Genomic DNA, 12,657 nt, shown 5'->3' on the forward strand with positions numbered 1-12,657 from the left:
AAAAGAAGCGTTCAGACTGCAGCCCAGGCTATAACCACCGCTGTGGATTACGACGACGAGCATGTGAGTGGCGTTCATCTGGAGACACGTCGCGTGGGCATTCGGTATCCCTTTGCGAGCCTTTCACTTGGCGCACACTCGTCCCTGGCCCCGCTCTTTCCACACCCAATCAACCACCCACATACCCGTGCGTCCTGCGTGTTTTCCTTCATCCTTTTTCTTCAGCTCCCATGACCCTTTTCGGAAATACGCACAGAGAAAGCCGCGCTGTATCTCAGATGGCCCACGGTGAGCACCGAAATAATTGGGGGAAGAGGGGGGAAAGCGGCGCTGCACACACACGTATCGGCAGAGAAGGACAGAAAGACGCAATAGTGGGAATAGGCAACAACAGGCACCAAGAGCTCATCATGAAGAGCAGCATACACACCCACACACACACACAAGCACACACACACACACACATATATATATATATATATACATATATGGGTTGGTGGGTCGGTGTGTGTGACAGTAAACGCCAGAGTGATAGGGAACCGAAAGCACACTCGAGATGCGTTGCTCTCTCTCTCATTTGTGGCGTTGGTTGGCGAACTGGTCCAACGCCCCCCACATATCCAAGTTACCCGCGTTGTTGGTGGTGTTATGAGTCGTCGTCGTGGTAGCTTCCTGTGGCCGGTTCGACAAGTCGGGCAGCTGCTGCGCTGGTGCAGATACCTGGTTCCAACTACCCAACTGAGGCTGCTGCTGAAATTGGCCCCATGAGCTTGACTGCGGCGGCAGCGGTGACTCCTGCGACTGGCCCCACGGGTCCCGTGTCTGCAATGTAGTAGGTTGACCCCACGTGCTAGCGCTACTGCTATTGCCCATGGGCTGCTGCTGTGAGAGACCCTGCTGAAATTGGCCCCATGAGTTCGACTGCTGCGGCTGAGGTTGCGCCCATGAATTGCTTGGTGGAGCGCTGGAAAATTGTCCCCACAGGCTGGGCTGCTGCGGCGGCTGCTGCGGCGGCTGCTGCGGCGGCTGCTGCTGCGGCTGCTGCGGCTGTGGTGCACCCCAAGCGCCACTGGGTGCCTGGGGGTGCCCCCATGCATTCTGCTGAGGGAGGACCTGCTGCTGTTGAGGAACCAACGGGCTCTGCTGCGGTGGTGCAGATACCAGGCTGGCGTTGAGGAAGGCATCGAAGGGGTCCGCAGGCGCAACAGGGGCAGGGGCAGGGGCAGGGGCAGCGGGTGGGGCGACGGGGGGAGGAGTGAAGAGATCGTCCAGCACTTTCGCCTCAGGCTGACTGGGTTTCTCCAGCTCCGCGGAAGGAATCACCTTGGGCGAGGGGGGCCTTACTGGCGTGGTGGATGGCTTGCTCGAGTTGAGCGTCGGCAGTGATAGGCCCTGGGACCGCGCCCGCTCCTCCTCTTCATGCTGGAGTCGCCTGGCAAGTCTCTCGTCGTCTTCCTCCACGGTCACCCTGTGGGGCTCTGCCTCGTGTTTGTTCTGGCGAGCCCTGTTTGCGTACATTACCTCCAGCTGCGCGGCCGAAATCCCGCTGCGCCGCTCCTCATCACGCTGCATGCGCAGCGCCAACCCCATGTCGCACCGCTCCTGCTCCTCCTTACTGAGCGGGCGGGCCAGCACCGGGGCGGGAGGGGGGGAGGGGCGGTACGAGTCATAGGCCTGGCGGGGGGCGTTGCCGTAGCCACCGTAATTGTCACGCTCGTTGTTTTCGCGATACCCACCGCTGTACGCGCCATCGTAGGGGTCGATGTTCGGGCCGCCGCAATCATGGGCGTTGCGGGAGAGCTTCTCTCTTGTATTCGCCGCTACAGCGCGCTCCTCACGCAGCTGCAGGCCATCACTGAGCAGGTCCGCGAGCTTCTTCGCCCGCTCCCGCACCGACACGCCGTGATCAACACCCTTAGGATTGGTGTAGTAGAAACTAGTGGAGATGGAGCGCATGAGGGGCACCAAGGCGCAGATCTCCGGCAGGTAACGCCCATCAACGTTTCGGGCGAGGTAGTCAATCACAAGCAGTGACTTGTAGCAAGGCCGCCACGATTTGTTACGGTTGTTGAGACGGTTGCGCAGCTCGTTCAGGATCTCGGAGCTGCCGCGGGTGTAAGCGTTGCACACAGCATCCATCTGCGGACCCGTTGGCCCCCACTTTTCATCGTTGGTCGCCTCGTGCACAAGTGTGACGTACTCGCTTCTGCTGGCCATCACCCGGCCCCACTCCTTCACAGACCACAGCTGCTGTGTGAAGTTCATCCTCTCAGTTCCCTGTTTAAGCGGCAGTGATGGTAAACCTCGACCCTGCGGATGTCCGCGCGGAGATGCGTGTGTGGATGTGGGTAAGAAATGGAAGAAGGGAGAATGCAGCTGCCTGTATAAATAATGTGCTCTGGATAGCTAAGACGAGTAGTTAGTTCAACCCGCTTAAAAGGGAGAGGCGTCCTGTTCGGCGAGAGCCCACGCGATGCAGATGCGCTTCCGACGCACAAGCACACGCACACACGCACAGAGAACGAGAGAGAAAGACAGCGAAGACACAAAAAAATGTACCGTCTCGATCAAGCTGTTGCAGATAGGAGGAGGCTTATTTCACCTCTATACTTCCATAAAGAGAAGATAAACCTCTGTAGACGCCTGTGGGCCTCACTCTCTGAGACTGCGTCGGCGTGTGGGTTCGTTCTTCGCCTTCGTTTCGCGGTCTTTTAGAGCACTGGCCTTGTCCTGGGTAAAAGCCCTTTCCTTTCCCTCTCACCGCTTTGTGAATGTTGAGGGATATGCGTGTGTGTGGGTGTGTGCGTGTGTGGTAAGCAGACACGCGCACAGGCACGTGAGCGCTCGGCAGCGGAGGGGGGTTGGCAAGGCGTGATGAGCGGTAACAAGACAGCGGGAGAGCATAAGAAGAGCAACAATAAAGTGCGGCAGGGAAAGAGAGAGGGAGGGAGGGGGGGTGTAAATGGAGGGCTTTGAGTAGGGAAGAGGAGCTGCAGCGGTACAAGAAGAGAGAGAGACAGAGAGTGCGTACAAGAAACTGATGATCGCCCAACTGCACTGGCACACAAGCAGAGAAAAGAGGGAGGAAAATCAGCCGCAACCACAACCACAACAGCAACAAAAAAGCCTCTGCCCGTCTGTGGAAGAGCGCGCGCGCGTTGAAAGTGGGACTCTCTAAAACAAAGAGGTAGACAGAGGTGCAGAGAAGCGCTCCAGAGTGAGGGGGATAGGGAGGGGAGGGGGCGAGGTCGGTGAACAGCTTCGTCGAAGATACAAGAGTGGGAAAGCAAGGAAAGTAGATAACGAAACAGAGTGCACAGAAGAAAAAGAGAAGGGTAGAGCAGAGTGTGAAGTTTACGCAGCTTTGTATATGCGATGGCGCGTTTTATGGAAAAGAGTGAAAGGGGGGGGGGGCAAAGGCAAGAGGAGAGAGGCAGCACGAAGAAAGGGGCGAGGTAGTGTGGCATTAGGGTGTGGGGGAAGTAAGTCGTACGGACACGTAGGACACATGGAAACAGAGAAGTGGCGGGGATAGCAGATAAGAAAGGAGGGAGTCAAGCACATGGCTACATGTGTCCTCATTCCATTCTTCAGCGTTCCTCCCCATTCGCGTATCAGCGCTGCCATGCATATGCCATCTTCTTTCCCGCGCTTCCTATCCAGCTGAGCCACTACTTTAGCTCCACGGCGCAAGGGGAGCACCGGTGCGGCCAACAGCGGAGCTTCCAGTGTTGCTCAGGCCGTCCCTATCGCCGTTTTTTATTGTTTTTTGGGGGGTTGCCGCGCTGCAGGCTGAGAGTGAGCCCTCGACCTCGTGGGGCTGAATATCGGAAAACACAGCACCACCGCTGTCAGTGGCGGGCAAAGAATGCCGTTACACAGTTCAACAAAAAAAGACACGACCGACCCAGACGCAGAAAAAAAGGCGTATTGGTGTGTGTGCGTGTGTGTGTGTGTGGGGGTGGGGGGGGGTAGATGGGCTGACGCACGTGTGTGCGTGTGCACGAGACGGACTCGAGAAGGGATTTGATACACGCCTACACGAACACCAAAACAAACATCAAAAAAAAAGATGGAGAGAGAGAAGGGGGGGGGGGGGCAAAGAAGGTGAACGGCAGACACAGAGAGAGAGAGCGCGCGCGAAACAAGAAGAGGAACGAAGAAGTCGAGGAAGTTGAGGGGAGGCGGTATACGCCCACCCAATCAACATCAGTGAGGAGAACAGGGAGAGGGAAAAGGAGGGGTGAAAAGGCAGGGTGCCGAATGGCTTCGCCAACGTTGCGTCAGAGATATGCACATGGCGCCGGCTCATGGGTGCACTTTATGTGTGCGTGTGTGTTCACGTTCTCATATACCTGAATGTCTCGCTCTCTCTAGAAGAGAGAGGGGGGCGGAGGGGGGGGGGGTGAGCATCGGCGATGCACAGAGGGGAAAGTGAAGGGGGGAGGGGGGCGGCGGATTCGACTGAAAGACAGAGATAAGGGCGACGCTATAAAGATCGAACACGCAAAGAAACAACACAGGAAGATGGAGAAGATACGTACGTGAGGAGTCACCGTCAACTGCGCGCGCGAACACAGACAGACACATATAATATATACAGAGAGAGGAGTACACCAACGTATCGTCTTCACCTTCCTCGTCAGAAGGAGGCAGTCAATAGCCACAAAGAAAAAAAAGAGAGCTCGCACACACATACACACAAGTGGGGGAAAAAACACGGCATCGATATCGTATGCGGCAGCAAACGCCATGTGCTGTGCCACTGGGAGCGAAAGCGCACACACCGGCACACTCTCACTTCAGTGCTAATAGTGTGAATGATGCTGGTAGCGAGACTTGGACTTACTCGTCACCATCTCCTCGACAGCCGAGAAGACTGGCCGGCGACTGAAGGAGTGGCGCTGTGACCCGGCCCTATTTGTCATGAGCATATCTTCGGTGGATTGGATCGTCGACGCCACTGCCATGGAAGAGTTCTGGTGCGAGATGCACTTTCTGGTAGGGGTACCGACAGCGCTGATCACAGGTGGGTGCGGGTAGAAACTGGGCACGTCGCCGCTCATACTGGTGGTGGCGTTGGGCCGCAGGTGCGGCGTCTGGTGCGGCGTCTGGTGCGACGTGCCGACGTTCTCGCCGCTCTTCTGCGCCGCCAAGAGGTAGAGTCCTTCCGGGTTGGTGTTAGGCTGGCATCCGGCGTATCCGAGCCGCCCGCCCGCCGGCGGACGCAGCAGTGGCACCGCCATCATCACCGAGCCTTGTGGAGAGGGACTCGCACCGCCATGGCCGCCAATACAAGCCATGCCTTTAGGCGTGCCAGCGCTTCCGTTGGCTGGCGATCCGCCCACATTGCCGCTGCTCTGCTCACCTATTGTCGAATAGCCTTGAAGCGCCGACAACGAGCCGCCGTTGCTGTACCCGTTTGGCGCACCGCTGCCTTGCTGCGGCACCGACATCAGCCCACCTGCAGCAGTGGAGACGAAGTACTGGCTCTGCGGCAGGATAAGCGCCTGCCGCGGGCACCGCACGTACTTGACACCATAGTTGTGCACCGGCCCCACACGGGGTGGCAAGGCGCCAGGGGTCAGTGGAGACGGCATCGCTACCACTGGTGACAGAGACGACAACCCGCTGCCTGAGTGCAGTGTCTGCCGCGGTGGCGGCGCTGGCGACAACCTCACGGTGACCTCGTTCAGCTGCCGCGAACTGAGCGACACACCGTTGTGCCCGTGGCCTGGCGTGTTCCCCGAGGAGGCGCGGCGTGCGAGCATGAAGGCCTTCGGGGGGAGTCGCTCCTCCTTCAACCCAGACGAAGAAGTCGCCGCTGTACTTGGCCAATCCTTTCCCGCCGGCGTGCCTGGCCCGGCGCTGCTACGGCCACTTCCCGACGACGCCAGAGGTGTGATGACACCCTTGGAGTTCCGATGTAGCGGTGGCAGGCCGACAGCACGACACACCCCGTTGCACTTATGACTCTCAAGGAAACGGTGGATGCCCTCTTTGCCGAGATTTCCGCGGCCATACCCCTCACCGTCTGGGGAGAGAATCTGTGGGTCGGTGTAGTAGTCGTCAACACCTTGGATGTCCACCACCATAAGCTCATGCTCGCTGGCGTGGTACGTGAAGTGAGAGAAGGCCTGAGGCGTCCATCGCGCTCTTCGCCGCACGTAGCCGAAGTTGTTATTGTACTTCACAAACTTGCCGGTCAGCTGCGGCTCCATAGCCAGTATCAGCGGCGGGTTGCGCTTTGGCAGCATCAGGACAGCCGCAGGAACGAAGCGGACCCTCTTCGGTGGGTTCATTGTGTTGAAGACGCGTGCCCAGTGGCCCGCAATGCTGTGCATTGAGACATCGTCAAAGTACTGGTCGTCCTTCACGTTCGACTTCAAGTACCGCTTCGCCACCAAGAGGCAGTTGAGTCGACGCATGTCGATCATGTAGTAGGAAGCACGCATGTATCCCTGCGAGAAGGGCTGCGTGCTGAGCACCACACTCGTCTCCACTCTGCCCCAACAGCCCTCAGTGAGGTTCCACTCGTGGATGATGGCCGGCTCGGCGCAGCTGTGGAGTTGCGGCACACACAAGTAACGATACTTGAGATCGGAAAAGGCAGCCGCAGGGGGCGGCCCGTTGCAGCCCTCCACCAGCGGCAGCACCTCCGGCACCAGGCTACCGCTGCTGCTGTAGCTGCACTCAGTGCTGCTTTCGGCGCTCTCGTCATCGCTGCTGCGACTCCGAAAGGAGGAGCACGACGAGAACGGGCTCCGCCTGGCCTTCCGCGCCGCCGCCAGTTCTACTGATGCTGCTACCACCGATGCTAGAGTTCTTCTCCCGGCGATACAACTCTCATTACCAACATCACCCCTTGCTGCCGGCTCGGCCGCTGCCTTCTCCTCATCCTTGGTGCGAGATCGATTGGACAAGGAGCTGCACAACATGGAGGACACGGACACGGCAACTGTCTCATTCTTTGCGGCGTCTGTCAGCGAATCTCCCCCATGTGATTGGTTCTGATATGGCCCCATGGATTGGCTTGCCTCCGTGTCGGATCGCAGAGCCACGCTCGGCACCTGACGATGATGAGTGCCCTGTCCGGAAGCAGACGCAGTCACCGACATGAACTCGCTTACAGCGACCGAAGCAACATTACCATTGACGTTGACCACGGAAGCAAGCACGGCAGGGAGTGAGGTACCAGCCGCTGGCGAGTGCAACAGATGCCGTGGCCGCACTTCGTGTCCTTGCTTCAGCTCCAGAATGGCAGCCGTGCCGGATCCCGCCGCGGCTGCAGGAGGGTGTGGGGCTGGACTCAGCGCACTCCTGCTGGGCATCGAAGCGCGCTCAGGACCCACATCGATGGCACCGCTGCTGCCGTTCATCAGTTGCTTACACAGTGGGCCACCCTTCTCATTGTGAGCGTAGCTATTCGCGTCGTCGTCATCCGTCTCGAGTGCAGCATCGCACTCCAGGCCGCAGCCCTCGGCGCCTGCGTCGCGGACCTGTAGCTGCCCCTCTTGCCCGAGCACCTTAGCGGGAGTGCTGCTGGTTAGGTAGAGAAAGCTGTTCTTGCAGCCATGCTCCTGCGTCATGTCGGTGTTGTCACTGAAAAAGCGGCGACGAAACGGCGCCGGAGTACCTGATACCCCCTTCGCTGGGAGCGCCATGCCAAGCATGACGGGAACGCCGTCACCAGAGGCGCTCGTGCACCGCCGCACTTGAAGCGTATTCAGCAAGGCGCTGCCTCGGTCACCCGGCGTTTTGGTTGACGCGCTGCACGTGCTAGCGAGGACATGCGGTGAAAGTGTCGCGCCAAGATCCTCCAAAGAGGTCCTGCCGGACAGGCTTGGGAGACTCTGCTCGACTTGCGACTCCGGTGATGACTGCCGTGCGTGCGGGTTTGTCGATGTGGCATCAGGAACTGCAGCCGCAGCGGTAACAAATATCGAAGGCTGAGGCAGCTCCGGTGAGGAAGATAGTGGGAGATGCTGCTCAACAATACTCACCGTGGGCAGGACTTTAGGAAGCGAAGAGAAAGAGGGGGCGCTGCTGTGGCACTGCCTGCTGCCGCTCATGTCAGCGTGATCGCTGCGCTCAATGTGTGACGAGTCCGCAGCTGCAAAGGAACGCATTGCCTTCTTCGCAGCACGCCGGCGCTGATGCTCCGCCTTGTACTGCCGCCGCTCCTCCGACGACATCGCCTTCATCTTCTCGTGCTTCAGCTGTCGCTTGCGCTCACGCTTGCGGGCAAGACCGCTGTCCGACTTGTGCCCGACCGCAACCGTCTTCAGCGCCTCACCGACCACCCCGTTCTCACCCTCCGCCGCTGTCTCGCCGTTCTTTTGCCGCTTGGCCTTGCCCTCCTTCCGCCCCTTCTTCCGGCGGCACTTTGCTCGCTTAGGGTGCACGGCGTCGTCGTTCTCGATGGAGTCGCTGGGTCGCCGCTGGCATGTCGCTCCGCGGGCGGCGGTAGAGCAGTTGTCGTGGTCGAGGCTTTGTGCACTTCCGTGTTTGGGGTCGCTGAAACGCTCACCAGTCGGCAGCCACGTTATCTCAGGCGCGTACTCGACGCTCTCGGGAAAGGACGTGTCAAAGCGGCTGGAGCCGGCGTCCGCGATGGGTGTGATAACCGCGCGTTTTGCACTCGGAGAGGCAGGGTTGCTTCCGCACATCGCCGCCTCCATTGTGGTTGAATTTTGCAAGGGCCATGGCTCGATCAGATCGTCTGTCAGCGTCAACAGCGCCGCCTCCACCGTGAGCAACACCGGGGGTCTAGGAAAGATGCCGGTGCCGCCGCCGCGGTCGTTAGACTTGAGGTGGGTTGGAAGGTCCGCCCCCGTCTCCGAATCGTCATCGCAACCCCTGTCCACGACAGGTGCACGGCGCGAGGACTGCGGCAAGCTGAAGGAGCTGGATGGCTCGATGGGAATGGCGTCACCACACTTATGCATGCTCGTGGGGAGGAACACCGGATGCGGTGACCGCGATGGCTGTCCAACAGCTGTCGACGCATCGGCCACAATCGTCAGGGCGAGCGCAAGGCAGGGATCCTCGTCTCCGTGGTGCATCGAGGTCTGTGAGGAGGAGCAGGACAGCATCGGTAAAACAGTTGGGGCATTCGAAGTCCCCAGCTCCTGCAGAGCTGGGGTAAGCTGGCGGCCCCGCAAACTTGAGGAGGCGCTCGTCAGCGACTGTGCAATGAGTGGCAGCGGAAGCAGCGACGTCGAATCATCGTTCCTGTTGCCGTCCATGCCACTGGGGCCCTCGTTGCAGTCGCCCGAACGACTACCGCGCGCTCTGCCGCGGTGCAGCCGGACTGCGCTGTGTGACAGGGACGACACCGATGACTCCACGCGAGAAATGCTTTCAGGCAGAAAGCCGCCGCGCAGGGCGGGGCTTGACAAGTCCTTGCCCGCCGAGGATGCGACTAGTGGCTCAGCTATCACCCCACTAGGGCTTACACTTTCTAGGGCAGGCAACAAACGCGACGAGAGAGTGTTTAGTGCCGGAGATGGAGCGGCGTCGGCGGAAGAGAAACTCATGCCTTGGTCATGCTCCTTCCCATTTATCGTTTGGGAGGAAGGGACGGCGAATTGAGTTAAAAACTCTGTGTGCGAACCCATCACACTGGCCAACAGCGGCAGCAACGGTAAGCTTGACTGAGAAAGTAGTGCACCCCCGCTACAGGACCCGTTGGGGGAGCGGGGACTGTTCTCACGGCTGGTATGGTGACTCTTATCGCTCTTGTGCTGCCGCGGTTGGTCTGTGGGTAGCTGCTGGCTAGGCAGAGGCGGCGACGGCCCACCAGAGTCGGCTGTGAAGCCCATGCTGCTGCGGAGGGACTCCACCTCCTCATGCAGTGACTGCGGAGACAAGTCCATACGACGCGGCAAGCCGACTTTGGCGTTTTGTGGGGTAGTCAGCGTGGAGGAAGAAACACTCTGAAGGCTGCTCGTGAAATCCGCCATGTCCGGCCGCATCATAGAAAATAGCCGGGACCAAGAAAACGTCAGCAACGGTCTCCCGCAGTATAGATGCTGAGGAAAGCGTGTGTTTAGGAGCACACTTTCCTGCCCTGTATGCCTTGAGAGATCAACGGGCGCCCGAGTGTAGCCTGAGAAATGGAGGGACCGGGGAGGGGGGAGGGGAGGGGAGGGGGGAACGCCACAAAGCGTGAAGAAGGAGGGCAGAAAACGAAAGCAAAGAGACGCCAGGAGGCAAGTGATGCGCGTGTGTGTGTGTTTTTTTTTTCTTTTTTTTCTTTTAAGTGCTCCAAACAAGCAAAAGGAGAAAGGCAAAAGTCAACGAGTGAGAGGGGGAGTGAGAGGGAGAGAGTGAGGGAGAGAGAACAGAGTAAAAGAAAGCCAATACAGGAGTCGCGAGGTAAAGAGGGAAATACATACACCCACACGCGCGCGCACGAAAAAATAAATAAATAAATAAAGGAAAGATGGTGTGTATACCGTATGCGTGGGTCCGTGTGTGTAAGGCGAGCGAAGCAAAAGGTCGAAAAGAAGAAAAAAAGGCCTGAATTGCCTATATAACACAGAGAGGCAAACGTGCAACTGTACACACGAAGAGAGGGAGAAGGAGAGCGCAAGCGTCCCTCCCTCCCCCAGAACACAGCCACGAGAGACAAGTAGAAGGTAAGCACGTACTTAACCAAAGATGGAAAAGAAAATAAAAAAAAGGTATGCAGAATTCTGCACGACTCTTTTGTTGATTAGGTAAAATAAAATAGAGGGAAAACAACAGATCCAAAAAGTGCAAGGGCAGAAGCGGAAAGAGATAGGGCCAGAGAAAGAACACACACACACACCCACGAGGTGGTGGTAGTGAGGTGAAGGAGAACGGGAGCCCGTGAGAAGAGAGAAGAGAGCCAGAAAGGAATCAGATCAACGCATGCCCAAACAACAACAAGAGAAAAGCACACGGACTGGCGTCAGTGCATCAATGTAACGAGTTCGTTATATCAAACAATAATGGTGGGGTAGCTTGAAAGCACACACGCACGCACACAAAAGGAGAACAGAGACAGCGGAGAGGGAGTGAGCAATGGCTGGTGAACATCGACAAAGACGTGAAACTAAACGAGGGGAAAAGGGGAAGAGAGAAAGAGAACGGAGGGGGGAATAAACAAAGAAGCTGAGTAAGGCGTGCAAAGCGAGATGCGACACACAAGAGAAGTAGCTGCGACAGGCGGAGAGGGTAGGATGTAGCGAAAATGAAGAGCAGAAGACAACAACAGAAACGAAACCAACAAGGAAAGCACAGAGAAGACGGAGTTGTCGCTCCTGCTGCTTAGGTTTGCAACCCGCAATGTTAAGTTGGGTAGCCGAAAGACAAGTCGCTCAGAAATACAAAGAGAGGGGCACACACACACACAACCTCTACTCGGTACAACTTGTCCAACCTTTTTGTCTGCGCTGTTGATCCTATGCTCGGCTGTGCCACTCACAAGAGAGCCGCTCGGGAAAAAATGACGACGGTGCTAGAAGAGGGGGAGCGTGTGTGTGTGTGTGTGTGTGTGTGTGTGTGGGTGGGTGGAGGGGAGAGTGTAGGGGTCTAGCCCGAGCAGAACGCAGCAACAGCACAGGAATAGAGTACACCAAGATAGAGAGAGAGCAGCAGAGAAAGGGGGAGAAAAGATGTGCGCAGTACACCACTAACCGCAAAACGGTAAAGAAAGAGCGAATGCGAGATGGAGTATGAGCGAATGATGACTTAGAGAGAAGCAGAGAGCAAGAAACAAAAGCTATGAAAAGAAAAAAAGAGGTGTGCCGTGGGTGAGCAGCCCGTGGTGGGGGAATATGACGGGTCCACGGGCTGTTTCACATGAACAATGACATATATATACACACACATATATATCGAAAAACAAGGTATAGTTCGTAGGAGATAGCTATATACAATAGGCTGTCGTTGTGGTTACTCGTATACTTTTATCGTGTTGTATATGCCTGAGTCTGAGTTTTAGGCGTGTGTGTGGGGGGAGGGGGGCTTTTGAAGATATGAACTTGCGTGGGTGCGTCTCTGATATTTCGCTGCTTTGTTTGGGGGGTTTACGCTTCCGCTTCGATGTCGTCTCTCTTTTCACTGCTCGCTGCAGCACGTAGCGTTTGACGAAAACACGAAAATAACACACAAAATCTCCCGTTACTCCCTTCGTCCTACTGCTGGACTAGGCGCGTGTTCGTATCTTTTGCGCGCTCGTGTGTCTGCATGTGTGGGTGGGTGTGGGTGGGTGTGGGTGGGTGTGGGTGGGTGTGGGTGGGTGTGGGTGGGTGTGGGTGGGTGTGGGTGGGTGTGGGTGTGGGTGGGTGTGGGTGTGGGTGGGTGTGGGTGGGTGTGGGTGGGTGTGGGTGGGTGTGGGTGGGTGTGGGTGGGTGTGGGTGGGTGTGGGTGGGTGCGGGTGTGTCTGTCTGCGTAGATGTCCGGATGAGGCACACACGGGGAGGCGGGGAGGCAATGAGAAGGCAGAGGTGCGCTCACGGTCAACAACAAAAGGAAAAGATGGGGAACCGACAAAGGACAGAGGAATTTCACAAGTCAGCTAATGAATGCAAGAAGTCTCTGCAGTAGCCACAGTGAAGAACTCCGTTGTAATATAGTGATCTGATGACTCGAATGCTGGCCATCGATCTTCACTTATCGAGTCGT

The 12,657-nt window shown here is 57.5% G+C and overlaps 2 protein-coding genes across 2 annotated transcripts; both read right to left on the reverse strand.

Moving 5' to 3' along the window:
• Positions 1-573: 573 nt before the first annotated feature.
• On the reverse strand, positions 574-2,265 carry LBRM_25_0500 (putative epsin; the record flags this gene model as incomplete). The annotated part of the gene is made up of 1 exon (XM_001565505.1): positions 574-2,265. One exon carries the CDS (start codon positions 2,263-2,265, stop codon positions 574-576), a length of 1,692 nt encoding a protein of 563 aa, XP_001565555.1.
• Positions 2,266-4,808: 2,543 nt separating this feature from the next.
• Positions 4,809-9,980, reverse strand: LBRM_25_0510 (myosin heavy chain kinase c-like protein; the record flags this gene model as incomplete). Its single annotated transcript, XM_001565506.1, has 1 exon — positions 4,809-9,980. The coding sequence occupies one exon, from the start codon at positions 9,978-9,980 to the stop codon at positions 4,809-4,811; it is 5,172 nt and encodes a 1,723-aa protein (XP_001565556.1).
• Between the last annotated feature and the right edge of the window lie 2,677 nt (positions 9,981-12,657).

The sequence above is a fragment of the Leishmania braziliensis genome, chromosome 25 (assembly GCF_000002845.2).
Source record: "Leishmania braziliensis MHOM/BR/75/M2904 complete genome, chromosome 25".
NCBI classification, from domain to species: domain Eukaryota; phylum Euglenozoa; class Kinetoplastea; order Trypanosomatida; family Trypanosomatidae; genus Leishmania; species Leishmania braziliensis.